Source organism: Mesoplodon mirus (assembly GCF_964341445.2).
Source record: "Mesoplodon mirus genome assembly, chromosome: 4".
In the NCBI taxonomy this organism is placed as follows: domain Eukaryota; kingdom Metazoa; phylum Chordata; class Mammalia; order Artiodactyla; family Ziphiidae; genus Mesoplodon; species Mesoplodon mirus.
In genome coordinates, this window is record NC_138979.1 from 183,752,715 (window position 1) to 183,768,611 (window position 15,897).

Here is a 15,897-nt window from a genome sequence, read left to right on the forward strand (position 1 = left end):
CTGTCCCCAAAGTTCATGGCTATAGCCCAGGCTCCGTGTCCCCCCCTTCTCTCCCATCCCCATACACCCTTTCCAGGGCCCTGTGTTGATGTTATTATTATGGTCTGAATGTTTGTGTCCCTCCAAAATTCATATGTTGAAATTCTACCCCCCAAGACAATGGTATCAGGAAGTGGGGCCTTTGGGAGGTGATTAGGTCACGAGGGTGGAGCCCCCATGAGTGGGATTAGTGCCCTTGTAAAAAGACACGAGCTTGCTTCCTATCACTCTTTCTGCCATATGAGGATACAATAAGAAAGCCATCTGCAATGCAGAAGGGAACCATCACCAGAACCCAACTGTGCTGGCACCCTGATCTTAAACTTCCAGCCTCTAGAACTGTGAGAAATAAATTTCTGTTGCTTGCAAGCCACCCAGTCTGTGGTATTTTGTTATAGCAGCCTGAGCAGACTGAGACAGGTATCATCACCCTGTCTGACTCCAGGCTGGGAGGAAGGGGCCATTGCAGAAGCCCTTTTCAGCTCCTGTCTTGGCTCTGCCCTGGCCCAGATCGTGTGCAGGAGGGCCCCTGAGGGCTGCATTTCCCAGGCTTCAGCTCCAGCCTCTGCCTGCTAGGTAGGCCAGTGAAAGGAGCTGGAAGGCCAGAGGAAGGGAGAAGCCAGGGAATTTCTCTCCCTCTGTCTCAGGCAGAATCTCTGAAGGGATTGCCTCCTCCGGCTCCACCAGACAGACCCACTGGGTGTCCAGCTTTGACCAGGTGACCCTCGCCCCTTGGCTTTAGCAGCATTTCCTGCTGTTCCGCCAATCAGGGACTTGTGGAATCTTCCTGCTGTTGCTAGTCTCAAGGTTGCCTCACTGTCCCCTGTATGGCTTCTTGGTCATCAAATTCTCTGCATTAAATTCCCCTTGTTTTAAATACTTAGAGATGTTTGACCTTCTGGGTACTCTCTGGCTCATACACGGCACCTGTTTGGGCCTAAGCCACAGACCTCAGGGAGCTCACAGTCCTGCAGAATCGAATCCACCCCCAGTCCTGCCATGAGGGGTGGCACAAAGACACAGATCCCCTTCCCCAGGGCAGCCCAAAGAGACCTGCCCAGGCTGGGTTTGTGAGTTGGGGCCATGAAGGCTAAGTAGGAGTTTGCCAGACAGAGAAGATGGAGAAAGGCATTCCTGGGGGGAGCAAGTGCCGAGGTCCGCTTGGGAAAGTGCCCAGGGGTGGGGGGCGGTTTGGTGCCATGAGATTCTGGGGAGGGGGGGCTGTGTGTGTGTGCGCGTGCATATAGGGGGTCCTGTCTGAGCAGCAGGAGCCGAGGCTGAGACCTGGCCTGCTCTGTGTGTTGTACACCAGGGTTGCTCAAAGAATGATCCCAGAATTTCTTGAATTAGAGTTTTGTAGGGGGCCGTAACAATCTCTGGGCCTCAGAAGGTCCATTTTTAGGGGGCTGTCTTGCTCCAAAGAGTGTGCAAACCCTTGCCCTGGGCTCCGAGAGGCCTCAGACCTGGCTTAGCAGGGGAAGGACTCTGGTATCTGCTTTCCAGAAAAACCTCTCTGGTTTTGTGGAGTGGTGGCGATGGGGAGGGAGGAGAGGCCTGGGGCTGCTGGGGAAGCTGGTTCCATAACCCAGGTGCCTGATACAGGGCAGAAGCTGGGGCAGGAGCTGGGGGATGGACTGGATGCCCACCCAGGAGGTATACAGGAGTGGGCGGGGGGTGCCTGCAGTCCCAGGCTGTCAGGGAATCTGCTGACCCAGGCGGGCAGAAAGGAAAGAAGCCTGGGGTGGGGGCCAAGGTTGGATTCTAGAGTCTGCCCCATCCTCTCTCCCCACCCTGGGCCTAGGTTTCACTTCTTGTGAGTCCCAGGGCAACACCACCAGCCCTTTACACGGCTGCACTCCCATTTTTAAGTGATTCTGTGAGCACTCCCAACCGCTGGCTCCATCGTCTTCCTCCCCTGGCCCAGTCACAGGTAGGACCGGGAATCCAGGGGTCCAAGCCTCTGGCGGGGGGGGCTCCTGCACGTCCTGCGCTAAAAAGCGCCGGGGGTGGGGGCCAGCTGCGTCCCAGACGGCAACGGGAAACAGTCCGCACCCAGGCCCCAGGAGGCTGGGTCCCTGCCATTGTAACTGGAAAGACTCCAGGGCCAGGAGGAAGGGGCTGCCCGAACGGCGGGAACAGAGGTTGCGCCGAGTTCCGAGTTTTGCACCGCGCCCCTCTTCCTTCAGTCCCGCCGGGACGTCCCCGACCAGAGGCGACCTCCTAGCAGGGGAGGTCGCCAAACCCCAGGCCCTGCGGGGCGGGCGCCCCGGGAGGGTGCTGGCGGGGCGAGGGGCGGGCGCTCAGGGCGCGGCCGGCGGCTACTCGTGGGCCGCACTGGGCCGGGGGTGCCCTCCCTCCGCCTCTTCCTCCGCGGGCCGGGCCGGGCCGGGGCGGAGCGGGGCGGCGGCATGGCGGGCCGGCGGGCCGGGGCCGGGACCGGGGTCCGGACGCTGCTGGCGCTGCTGGCGCTGCGGGCGCTCGGCGCCGCGGCGCACCCACAGTGCCTGGACTTCAGGCCGCCCTTCCGGCCGCCGCAGCCGCTGCGCTTCTGCGCGCAGTACTCGGCCTTCGGCTGCTGCGCTCCCGAGCACGACGCGGCGCTGGCCCGGCGCTTCGGGGCCCTGGCGGCGCGCGTGGACGCCGCGATTTGGGCCGAGTGCGCCGGCTACGCGCTTGACCTGCTGTGCCAGGTGAGCGGGCGCGCGGGGCGCGCGCCAGGGGCCTAGTTCCCAGATGGGAGGTCGGCTCTGGCAACCCCACTGGGGGAAGATCAAGAGTGGGCGACGGGCTTTGTAACCCGAGCCCCCCACCCCCACCGCAGGAGTAATTGGGCACGGGGCAGGGATTCGGGCATCCTGGGATGGCTCTGGGCTTTGCCATCATTAGCTTTGTGACTTGGGCTTTCTCTGGGCCTCGGTTTCCCCTCCTGATGAGATCATCACTCCCTCAGAGTTTGGGGGCTCTTCTGCCCTGGCACCGCTTAAAGACCCCCAGTGCCGCGGCCCTGGGGAGCCCTGCCCTTGTCGGAGTACCAGGGTGGGAAGCCTTTGTCCCGCTCGGGGCTCCCCTGCGCTGCCCCCCGGGGAGATGCGAGCCGCAGACCCCTGCAGAGGGCATGGTCAAAGCGCTGGGCTTGGGTTTGTCGAGGGGTTTGGGGGCACACTGCTCCCAGTGAGGGCCCTTCCCCCAACCTGAAGGAGCTGTCTGACAGCCCCTCAGTACTCCGGGATCCTGACGTGCACTGGTGCTCGATCCTGGGTGACCCCTGGTGCTGAGATGTCCCAGGTGATTCCAGACCATACCTTGGTTTGTGCTGTGCCCTTTCCCTGGGATGGCACTCCCACCCGGCGTAGGCCTAGGCGCTCTCATCCTCCAAGACCACCCCAGTGAGATCCCTTTGGTGAAACCCCTCTGCCCCTGTGGGAGCTGAGGCCCTGCTTCTGCTCACACCAGACTGTGCCTTAGCTGTTCGTTTTCCTGCTTCCGGAGTGCCTGAGCAGAAGCCCTGGCCGGCAATGGGTCAAGGCTGAGAAGTCCTAAGGCTGGCCCTGGCCCCGCACCTGGACAGTGAGAGGACCCGTGGGTGGAGGGGTCTTGCCCACACAGCACAGAGTCGTAGCCTTCAGCCGGCAGGGGCAGGTGCTGATGGGAGGAGCGAGAGGGCTGGCTTAGATTCAGACATACTAGGGTTCGATCCTGGCTCTTCCACTTCCTGGCTTTGCAGCCCTGGGCAGGTCATCACGGCACTTCAGTTGCATCATGTTTACAACAGGGGCGATCCTAGCTTCCCCCCCAGGGTTGCCATGAAGACTAAATGACACATACTCAGGGCTCAGTGGACGATTCTGCCTGGGTTTCTCTCGTGCCTCCTTGGTCCCCACTTGTTGCCCAGCCCTGAGCAGGGACTGAGTGGGGCCTACAGGCTGATTCAGGGAACGCCCAGAGTGGCAGGGACTCGCTTGGTGGTCACACAACTCAGTGGTGGCCATGGTGGCACTTGGACCACAATCATTGCCATGTGAATGGGCCATCTGGGTAAGAAATAAGGGGGGGGGTGCTGGGGGCAGACAAGGAGACAGACCCTGGGGAGCTCCAGAATGCAAGGGGGTGGGCAGCTGTCCTTTGGTGGACTCTGCTGAGCACCCACACTGTGCATCTCAGGGGAGCCAGAATGGTCTGGTCAAGTGTCCACCTAGCTCACCTGCCTGGGGACTCCTGGGGACCAGATCTTGTGGTCTTCCCACCCCGGTCACATAGCAGAGTACATGCATCCACTCCACTTCTTTTCATTGAGCATTTACTATGTGCCAGGCTCAGCAGGGCCCAAAGGTGTGCAGGTCTGAGGAGGGAGAAGGGAAGGGTCAGGCCTGCTACCCCGCCCCTGGCAGGAGGCTCCCCTCTCTCCTTGGGAACCTTCCCAGTATGGCCTGGCCTTGAGCAAGCAGTGGTAGAATGGCCACTAGCATCTCACCGCAGGCATCTCTGGGAGTGACCTCATGTCTGGAGCAAGCTTGGAGAGTACACCCAAGGCTGGATCACAGTTTCCCTGGCAGGGCCTCGTGGGAGGGAGGGAAGGAGAATGCTAGATGGGGGATGGTATTCTCTGCAAGCCAAGGCTGCGTCTGGATTCAGCACCTCCTGATTTCCACGTGGCCAAGGTAACTTATTTACAAGTTTCAGTCAATGACGGCATTCAGGGATCCACGTCTGCTTGGACTCCAGATGGGGAGAGAGACCACGAAACCATGCCTATGCCCAAAGTCCCCCCCGAACCTGCCCCTATCTGGCACCCACAACTCCTCTAGATGCCCAGGATGGCTCCTTAGCCAGAGGGCAGTAGTCCTTCCTGGCCCCTTCAGACCCTTTCTTGGGGCTTTGCCCTCGTCCATCTGATGCCTGTGTCATTGGGAGAAGAGACAACTTGTGACACATGGCAGCTCAGGTCCCAGGTTGATGGGAGCCAGTCCACATAACGAACTTCCCATGTAACTGGCCTCTTTAAGTACTAAAATCATCAAAGCATGGTTTCTGATAGAAGTCTGTGCAAAACATGCTCTGCAGGCTCAGGTACTGGGCAGACATTTCCTCGGAGCCTGTTAGGAGTTGGCCCTATGCTGGGTGCTGGGCCCAGAGGTAGTTGGCCAGTAGCAAGCTCAGTCTCAAAAGTCCCCTTGTTCAATTCAGGAGACAGACACACAGACACTTACCAGAATGGCCAAAAGGCTTCCCAAGGGTGACTGTGGAGCCATAGTGAGAAAGGCCACACTTACCCTGAAAAAGTCAGGGAAGCCTTCTTGGAAGAGGGAACACTGAGTTGCCTTCTTGATAGTCCATATTGTCTGAGCATTATTTCAACAAACACATGCATCATTTCAGTTTATTCCTCCCAATAATTCTATGAGGTTGGATTTTTTTCCCCTTTTATAGGTAAAGACATAGGCACAGAGAGGTTAAGGAAATTGCCCAAGGTCACTCAGGGAATGGTAGACTCAGTCTCCAGTGTGCTCTGACTCCAAAACCCCTCTCTTAATCACTTTGCCTGCCTTCTTGAAGCCCCACCGTGTGCTGGGCCCTGGGGTCCCTGCCCTGGATGGTCTCACAGCCTATGGGGTGACACACAGAGATAATTAAGTCCTCGTCAAGCAGACCAGCTGAGCAGTGGGGAGGTGACAGCAGAAGTGGAGAGCTCACACTGCAAGCGACAGAATTACAGTTTGGTGAATGTTGTGTCTGAGATATGGACAGAGAGCTGTAGGAGCATCCACAAGGGCTGGGAGATCAGGGCCCTGAGAGAATAGAGGTGTAAGGGAAGACTGTTGAGTTGTGCTTTGAGTCATGAATAGGAGTTTGCCAGATGCAGAAGTGGGCGAAGAGGGAACGTCCTATAAGAGAATATTGTGTACAAAGACTCAGTCTTCCTGGGAAACTCCCTGGCGGTCCAGTGATAGGACTCAGCATTTTCACTGCTGAGGGCCCGGGTTCAATCCCTGGTCGGGGAACTCAGATCCCACAAGCTGCATGGCGCAGCCAAAAAAAAATAGACTTGGTCTTCCTAAAGAGTAGACGGTGGACATAAGAAGCCTTCGGGGGCTTCCCTGGTGGCGCAGTGGTTGAGAGTCCGCTTGCCGATGCAGGGGACGAGGGTTCGTGCCCCGGTCCGGGAGGATCCCACATGCCGCGGAGCGGCTGGGCCCGTGAGCCATGGCCGCTGAGCCTGTGCGTCTGGAGCCTGTGCTCCGCAACAGGAGAGGCCACAGCAGTGAGAGGCCCGCATACCGCAAGGAAAAAAAAAAAAAGAAGAAGCCTTCGGGACTCAGGACAATGGATCATGAGTGTCAGTGACGGCACATTGGCAACCTCGGGGCAGTAATCTGGGCAGGCTGTCTGCCCCTGTGCTGAAAGGCCCAGACAGCTAAGCAATGTGATACTGGGTTGCTTTTCCATGGGTTTTCTGCTGCCTTGCCCTCACTGACCACTGTGAGGCTGGTTGCCGATTGAACTCCTTGCAGCAGCGACCGCTGTACCCTCTTGTCATTTCCTGGTCTGGACTACTCAGGCCTGGGCACCAGGTTTGTATTGTGTGTAAGTAAGAGTGCATGGGTCATGAGTAAGGGTTGGCCGGACCCGGTGGTTTGACGCATGGATGCTGAAATTCCAGCCTGGCTCCCTGGAGGCCCTCCCTGCTCCATCTCTAGTTCTGGGTGGGGTTTTGATGAGCGGAGGGCACTCAGATTGGCTTCCAGAAGTCTGTTTTCCTCCCCACTGTGTCTCTGGAGCCGAGGACAGTGCCTGGCACAGAGTTGGTACCCAGTAAACACTTGTTGAATGAAACTCTGCTGAGTAATCTGAGAAAAGCCCTGGTCTGGGCATCGTGAGGCCTGGGTCTGAGCCTTGGCTTGGCCACTTTTTGGCACCTGGCCTTCTTTAAGCCTCAGATTCTCATCTATACAGTAGAAATCACAATGACCCTACCTCGCAATGACTAAATGAGGCGTGTGCGCACACAGACCCTCCCTGGTCCACCCACGGCTGCTGGCTGGACTCACAGGGGGCTCCAGGGGAACCGTGGGAGAGGTGGCACTGCACAGAGGCCAGGACCTGGCCGTCTGGAACATGTGGAAACGCTCTCCCTGTCTGGGCCTGGGCAGTACTGACCAGACCCACAAGCACGTCACCAAGTGGCCCTCGGCCCCACAGTAGCAGTAGTTGGGCCAGGAGGACAGGCCGTGGTGTGACCAAAAGCCACAATCATGTAAAGGGAGGGTACGGCCCCTGGCCAGGAGCCTGAGAACACAGTCAGGAGGGCAGCCTGCCACCCTCTGCCCCTGAGGGCCTCCTGTTGGAACCCAGCCTGGCCCTGCCTGTGAGGGGGGAGCATGTGCCTGTCTGCGCCTCCCCTGCTGTGGGAAGAGCATCCCCTGATGCCTCGGGGGCCCAGGGTTGAGTCAGACCAGGCCTTGGCCTGGTGAGCTCATACAGGGGGTGGGCGGGGGGTATCAGACACATAAACAGTTACATATGCTCAGGTCAGAGGCTCGAGCCGAGGGAGTCCCTTAGAGAGCCTGGGGTGCTGAGGCCTCTGCTCTGGGGGGCTCTCAGCTCTCAGCTCTCAGGTGGGGGCACTGGAGCCTGAAGCTCGGAGAGGACCTGGTCACATTTGTTGCCACTGCCTGGGTTCCCAGAAAGCAGAACCTGGGGCAAAGCTCATGGCTCTTTCCCTTATTAGGGTGAGAGGACGCTGTAAGCAGAAGTGGCACAGTGCAGAGGGAGAGCCCAGTCAAGGATGCAGTTGCGAGTCGGCTGCTCCCCAACGTGACTGATGCTTGAATTGGCAAGACTATGCTTCCAAGAAACCACACAAACTGTGAATCAGGACTATCCTGGGGCGAGGGGGAGGAGGAAGGCAGAGCAAGTCATCTGTCAGCTCCCTTCTCCCAGGGGTCAAAGGTCTGTCACATCAGGCATTAACTCCCCCACATTCCGGATGGGGCCCATGTGGGAGATGAGTGGGGTCCCAAGCGTCTCATCAATGGGGATGCCCTCGGTGGGAGGTGAGGGGTGAGCTACGGCTGTTGGGTTTTGCCCTGTGACGTTAGATCCCAGGACCAGTGAGGTCAAGCAGGTCTGAAGAGGTGCCCGGGGGTGGGGGGGTTCCTGATTCATTTATCTCATAGGACAACAGCTCTGGCAGCAGAGGACAGCCCCAGGGCCCTGCCTGGGAGGGGCTGAGCCCAAGGTGACTAAGAGATGGAGGAAGGTGTCCCGGCGGTCAGGGGGACATGTGGGCATGAGCGTAATCAACGCACTCACACGTGTACATGCACCAGCCTCCCCGGTGCTGGGAGGGTGCGGTCGGCCTGAGACCAAACCCAGATCCTCCATGTTGACCGATGGTGCTGGGTGACACTGGGGGGCCCGCACCTGGGTCTCCCCATCTGTAGCACTCTCACCCTCATGGGCTCTTTTTTTTTTTTTTTTTTGGCTGCATTGGGTCTTTGTTGCTGCGCGTGGCTTTCTCTAGTTGGGCCGAGCGGGGGCTACTCTTCGTTGCAGTGCGCGGGCTTCTCATTGCGGTGGCTTCTCTTGTTGCGGAGCACGGGCTCTAGGCACGCGGGCCTCAGTAGCTGTGGCTCACAGGCTCTAGAGCGCAGGCTCAATAGTTGTGGCGCACGGGCTTAATTGCTCCGCGGCATGTGGGATCTTCCCGGACCAGGGCTCGAACCCATGTCTCCTGCATTGGCAGGGGGATTCTTAACCACTGCACCACCAGGGAAGTCCCCCTTCATGGGCCCTTGTGATGATTAAATGAATAATGAGGGAGGAGACCTTATTCCCTGTTAAGGGCTGGTCTGGGCGGGTCAGTGCTCAGCACAGTCCCTAGGTATTCACTGTGGGCCTCCTATGTGCTAGACATGGTCTCAGGCTCTGGGATACGGCAGTGCCCAAGACAGGCAAAATTCCTGCCCTCACGGAATTTCGGTTCTGAGGAAGACAGACAATAAACATGTAAACACACTGATTTTATAATAATATCAGGGAATGTTAAGATTTTGTTTTTTAAGCCGAGTCAGAGGCCAGGAGGGAATGGGGGTGATGGCTGGGTGGTCAGGGAAGACTTCCTGGAGGTGCCCCTTGAGTAGGGATCTATAAAAAGTGGAGTGAGGGAATTCCCTGGTGGTCCAGTGGTTAAGACTCCGTGCTTCCAATGCAAGAGATGCAGGTTCGATCCCTGGTCGGGGAACTAACATCCTGCGTGCCATATGGTGTGGCCAAAAAAGTTAATTAATTAAAAAAATTTAAAAAGTGGAGTGAATCATGGAGGTATAGGGCAGAGGCAGCATATTAAAAGAGAAAGTGTATAAAAATGCCTCAGGTCCTTTCTGGCACACAGTAGGTGCTTAAGATTTGCTCCTGAAGCTGATGTTAGTAGAGTAGTAATAGTGTGGCTATTCTAACAGAAGCATCAAGGTGAGAGAGAAGGCATGAAGGCGAGGAGATACAGGTCCTGTGTAGCTGCTGCTGTAGTTGAGACAGTTGGTGGTAATGGACAGATGGCATCCTCCCATTTTACAGATCAGCAGACTGAGGTTCTAGGAGATGGGATGACCTGCCCGAGGTCACCCAGCTGGTAAGACCACCCCAGAGCATCCCTGAGCCATCCCTGTCTGTGCAGGAATGCTCGCCATATGCGGCCCACCTCTACGACGCGGAGGATCCATCCACACCCCTGAGGACCGTGCCCGGGCTCTGCGAGGACTACTGCCTGGACCTGTGGCAGTCGTGCCGGGTCCTCTTCCGCCACCTGTCGCCCGACCGCGAGCTCTGGACACTGGAGGGCAACCGCGCCAAGTTCTGCCGCTACCTGTCCCTGGACGACACGGACTACTGCTTCCCGCGCCTGCTGGTCAACGAGAACCTCAACTCCAACCTGGGCCGTGTGGTGGCCGATGCCATGGGCTGCCTGCAGCTGTGCCTGGAGGAGGTGGCCAATGGGCTGCGCAACCCCGTGGCCATGGTCCACGCCCGGGACGGCTCCCACCGCTTCTTCGTGGCCGAGCAGCTGGGGCTGGTGTGGGTCTACCTGCCCGACCGCTCGCGGCTGGAGAAGCCCTTCCTGAACATCAGCCGGGCCGTGCTCACCTCGCCCTGGGAGGGTGACGAGCGGGGCTTCCTGGGCCTCGCCTTCCACCCCGGCTTCCGGCACAATGGCAAGCTCTACGTCTACTACTCAGTGGGTGTGGGCTTCCACGAGTGGATACGCATCAGCGAGTTCAGGGTCTCAGCGGAGGACGTGAACGCTGTGGACCACGACTCGGAGAGGTGGTTCCCGGGAGCCCAGGCGGGAGGGCCGGGGCCGCGAGCATGGATGAGCACTGGCGTGACCACATATGGCCAATTGGAGTTGTGCCCCCCCAAGAGTTGCGAAATATTTTGAATGTCACGCTTGGTGAGGGGGCCGAACCCCCTGTTCTGGGGTCGGGGGGTGGGTAGTTGCCAAACAGACATCACCGGGTCATGTCCAACTCCTGGATCAGGTACTTTAGATGGTGCATTTCATTTGGTTCTCATACAGCCCCATTTTACAGATGAGGAAGTGGAGGCTCAGAGAGGTGACAGGACTGTTAGGTCACACAGCTAGGAAGTGTCAGAGCTGGAACTCTGGTCTGTCTGCCTCCCTCCCTCCCAGGCCCAACCCACTGCTCGTACCAGGGCACTATGGCCCCAAGGCCCCAGTCTCACCTGGCCCCCCCTCCTATTTCTCACCTGGACCCTCTGCCCCCCGGGCAGATTGCTCTCCTCCCCACCCTCCCCCAACAGGTTTTTCCGTTCCTTGCCTCCAGGCCTCTGCTACTCTCAACACCCAGCCTGCCCTCTGGGTATTAGTTATGCCCCAGCTGTTTTCAAAACAGGTTTGACCTAGCCTGGCAAGGAGGGTATGCCATAATCTGTCTCCAATGGGAAAATAAATCCTGTACCAGGTAACTCAAATAGGCAGAATTTGATACTGGGAATTAGTGCCTCGGGTGTTGGAAATGACGGAAGAGCAACCTGGGGAAGAAGGGAGGCAACTCTGAGTTTAACAACCGGAGAGAGCTGCCTCCGTCTCTTGGGCTGTGAGAAGTGGGGTTACTGGAGCCGCTGAGCTGGGGCCACTTGGTGGAAGCTAGAGCCATGGTGGACCTGGGTCGGGGGGAGCTGGAGCCAGGTAGGAGGTACAGGGACTGCCAAGACACTGCCTGAAACAGACAGAGAGAGAGAGAGAGGGAGAAATACCGCTGCCTCTCCACCCGCTACTCCCCACTCCCCGCCCTCCAGTCTCTGGCCAGTGCCTTCCACTGGCTGAACCTAGCTGGAGGCCACGTAGCGGAGGAGCATGGGAAATGTAGTTTTCAGGAGCTGGCCCCCTGAAGTAGTGGAGCATGTAAGGGGAGGACCAGGACGGATCTGAGGGCAAATAGACAAATAATAGCGCATCATGCATTCAATAAAACTGTAAACTCTTGCCATTGAACTTATAAAAAGATGGAGTTAAATATGCTGGCTAATGTGAGGTCTAAGGTAGATTTTGCCTGTGAGCTTCCTGGCAGCCAGGGCAAAAGGAGAAAACATAATTCTCATGACCTCGTATGAGGCTGCACAACCAGTTCTCCAAGAGAGGCCAAGTTTATCACATGGATCTCACAGAGGGGAGAGAGAGGGACAGAGTGGATGTGTCTTCAATGGTGACTTTTAAAAATTGATTCCTGATGAAGACTGAAGGTGGAACACAAAATAAACAGATGAATATATTGCAGAGTTAGGGTTCAGCAAAGGCTCTATGGGGACCTCACAAGTAGTACAAGCCTAGAAATTGACTCTTGCAGGGGCCGAAGTAGTCACAGCTGGCTCAGGGCAGAGCCACAGGAGTGAGTGACCATCCTTGCCTGAGTCAGCTGTCAGTCTCCGTTCTCAGGGCTGAGACCCCAATGGGAGATGGATGACCGACAGCCTGAGCTGTCCTCTCCATGGAGGACCTGGAGTTTGGGGTTGTGTATGACTTGCCAAGGCGTGTGTGTTGGCCTCACAATAGAAAGGCTTCTGGTCTTGGCTCGGAAGGTCCAAAGTCCTGGGTTCAAGTTGCTTGACATTTCTGTATCTCGGGTTTCTCATCTGTATTAATAAGGGCTTGGCAAGTCAGTCACCAATCCTGGAAAACCTAAACCAGCCTAAGCATTTCGATCAGAGGAAATTTAGTACAAGGAGTTGGCTAGAAAAGGATTCGGAAGGATGGAGGGAACCTCATAATTAATATAAAAAATAATAAAAAAAGGGGACGGTCAGGTTACCTAAAGATGAGTGCCTGTGAGAAGCTAGAGGAACAAAAGGCAAAAGGGTCTTTGTGCTGCTGAGTTTTGCCCCTCCTGGTACCCAGAGGTCTGGCTGGAAACCCAGGAGTCCATCTTTGCCAGCCAGTGTTGCCCGTCCTGCCACCACTGCTTCTGGAGGCAGCACCAGAAGCCAGGGACGTGTGGCCCCTCCCTTCTCCTTGCCTTCCATCCTCCGCTGGCAAGCCCCTAACCGGAAGCCAGCTGGCTGGCAGTATGATGGAAGGTTCCCGCCCTGGCAGGAAAGGAGGCTGCTGAGGAGTGAGTGTGACTGAGCACAACCCACACCATCCAGCCCAGCTCCTTAGAAGCTACAGCACATAATCAATGAGAGAGTGTGTCAGAGGTGCTCGGCTTAAGTGGCTGGCGTGTGGGTAGCTATGATGATGAAGAAACCGGTTGTGCCAGTGATTGGGTCAACAGTTTCGCTTGATCCTAACAGGGCAGGTGCTAGCTGTGGGGAGAGTGGAAAAAGTGCTAGACCAGAACTAGAAGTCCTGAGTTCTAGTCCCAGCTCTGCTATCTGTGGGCTGTGTGACCTTGGGCAAGTTGCTCAACCTCTCTGAGCCTCTCGGTTCTCATTGGCACAATGGCGTGAATTATTCCTCCTGCCCAGCCTGCCAGATCCTTATAAAAATCACCTGCTCTAAAGGATATGAAAAGTTTTTCCAACTATGAAATGGCAACCAGGGGACAGGAGGTTTTATTGCTGTGATCTTGTTTTGTGTTTTGGCTGAGGTTTTTTGGGGGGGGGCGGGGTGCTTATCTTCTTTTAGGATAATCCTGGAGATCGAAGAACCAGCCTCGAACCATAATGGGGGCCAGCTGCTCTTTGGGGATGATGGGTACCTCTACATCTTTACTGGAGATGGCGGGATGGCTGGAGACCCCTTTGGAAAGTTTGGAAACGCCCAAAACAAGTATGTTCTGATTTGGTTGGCTGGTGGGTTGTTTTACATACTCCTAGTTTACATACTATCCTGGAGGGGGGGTTACTTCCTCAGCCACAAAGTGTAGGGTAGTAGAAAGGGCTTTGGACCCCAGCTCAGTCTGCAGCTAGATAGCTGAGGAACCCAGTCACTTCCTCTCATCAGTTAGAGAAGAAGAAGAAGAATCCCCGTGGGGGGAATAATAATAGTCATCATCATCATCTAGTCAAGAAGAATAAAGGTGATCTCGTTGTCATGGGTACCTGAGAGGTGACATCACAGAGCCTCTGGGAAGATCAGATTTTCTCTGAAGTCTTCCCAGCCCCGCTGGAGCCAGAGGAAGGAAAAGGGTGTTTTCCAGACCTAATGGGGAGTGTGGGCTGGTTGGAGCAGCGCTGTATGGATGGGCATGTGGGTTTTCTGCCCCTAGGGTCACCCAAGATAGCCCAGAAATTGAAGCATTGTCTTTCTCTCAGTTCCTCACTTCTGGACTTGAGTAGATGGCCTGCCACCATTCTCCTCCTCACACACACACACACACACACACACACACACACACACACACACACACGAGTCTCGTGCACATAGATGAGGATAACCAGGACTCTCAGGGCAGCCTCCTCCATTCTCTTAGTCAAAAATCACAAAACCTTCCTCAGCCCAGAAAGTAAAAATAGCGAGTATGAAGTTGATTACAGTAATTAAAGTGCTCCCAATTTGTGACTTGTGCTTTCATATGTGACAGTGTAAGAATCATTGCAGCTTTCTCATGTTTGGGATGTATTTAGACAGGAAGTTGAGAAAATAGAAATTAAGGATTTGTGGATAATTGGACAGGACTTAAAATATTACTTTGCTGTTATGAGTTTTGCCCACTTATATATCAAAGCTTGGTGCGCGGTGTATGGGCTCCAGGGAGTAATCTGTAGCTTGGTGCTGAGCAGACAGGAGTGTATGAGAGAAACTCACTGGGGCAAAACCTAGAAGTCCACAACAGGGGATTAACTGTGGGGCATCTACTGGGGGAGAGCGTTTTATCATCATGAAAGAGAATACTTGTGAGGAGTCTTTAATGATGAGGGAAAAGCTTGGGTGCTGATGCTATGTGAGAATGATGGGTTACACAGTTGCATCACATGGGCGGACCAACCAGTCCTGCCTTGAAAAGCAAGCCAAAGGGAGTGCACCAAAATGCTAACAGCTAGGGGAAAACCACGCAGTAAGTAAGCGCATCAAAAAATCACAGATGAAGAGGGCGTACATCTTTAAGCATGTTGTAGGTTCCATCATGTGTCACTTTTGTTATGCAATGAATGAGACCCAAAAGCTGCTCACCCCCAGTGGCTGCATGGAGGTTAGGGCTGCACCCTGTTCTGCGCGGCTCTGGAGGGCACATCCTGAGGTCTCCTTGCTCCAAGGGCTCCAGAAGCTGATGTTGCATGGTGCCGAGGAGTGGCCTCGCTTCCAGTCCAGAGCTGCCTGAGGGATCTGGCAAGTTGACCTGTCTCAGAACGTGGGTTGCCTCATCTTTGAGATCAGGGTGGTGTGTGTGGAGTGTGGGGTGAACTAAACTGCTTCTGAGGCCTGTTTGGCTCTCTGACATGCTGCGATGGCACTGGGGGTGTATGAGAGAGATGACAAGTACCCCAGCCTCCCGTTTCCCGCTAAGATCCGAGGTGCTCTCTCTCCCCTCTCCCTGCCCTGCCCTGCACTCTTGTATGGGGCACTTGACTTTGATTGCAGGTATTCATTCATTCACTCAGCAAACACTTCATGAGCACCTGCTACACGCCAGTCACTGCGCTAGGTGCTGGAAGAAAGCTGTAAATAGGAGTACTTTTTCTGGTATGATTTTCACCCTGTAGCACAGCCCTGTGAGTAGGCAGGGAAGAGAGGGAACAGGAGGACACCAAGGTCCGGGGAGATTAGAAAGTGTGGTAAAGAGCTTGGACTTCTGCAGCCAGGCTGCCGAGGCTGGATCCCAGTCCTATCATTCCCTGGGGGTGTGGCAACTGGGAATGTTTTATGACCTTTCTGAGCTCAGCTACCCCATCTGTAAAAAGGGGATCACAGGGTTTCCCTGGTGGCGCAGTGGTTGAGAGTCCGCCTGCCGATGCAGGGGACACAGGTTCGTGCCCCAGTCCGGGAGGATCCCACATGCCACGGAGCGGCTGGGCCCGTGAGCCATGGCCGCTGAGCCTGCGCGTCCGGAGCCTGTGCTCCGCAACGGGAGAGGCCACAGCAGTGAGAGGCCCGCGTACCACAAAAAAACAAAACAAAACAAAACAAAAAACAAACAAACAAAAAAAGGGAATCACAATAGCACCCACCTACCTAAAAGATTCGTTGTGAGGATGAAACAAAGCAATAGACGGTATGTATGCCCAATACTTAGGACAGGGCCTGGCACTTGGTAAGCTGCCCGATAAATGTCGAATGAATGAATGAGGTTACCCAGCTGGTAAGCGGCCACACAGCCGAGGCTCTCCTTGCCCCTGGCTTGGCCGTGGGCCCCGGCACCCCCGTCCCCGCACCTGCCCCGCGGTGCCCGAGCCCCTGGCGCG

At 56.0% G+C, this 15,897-nt stretch overlaps 1 protein-coding gene across 6 annotated transcripts in view; it reads left to right on the forward strand.

The window, feature by feature from the left end:
- Positions 1-2,424: 2,424 nt before the first annotated feature.
- Positions 2,425-15,897, forward strand: part of HHIPL1 (HHIP like 1) — a 29,824-nt gene continuing 16,351 nt past the window's right edge. For all 6 annotated transcript variants that reach the window (XR_014293826.1, XR_014293827.1, XR_014293828.1 and 3 more), the window contains exons 1-3: positions 2,425-2,729; positions 9,713-10,359; positions 13,181-13,324. Coding sequence is in view for 2 of the 6 variants with exons in the window: in XM_082618165.1 (XP_082474291.1) it covers positions 2,448-2,729; positions 9,713-10,359; positions 13,181-13,324 (1,073 nt within the window). In the remaining 4 variants the exon portion in view is untranslated. The remainder of the gene's footprint in view (positions 2,730-9,712; positions 10,360-13,180; positions 13,325-15,897) is intronic.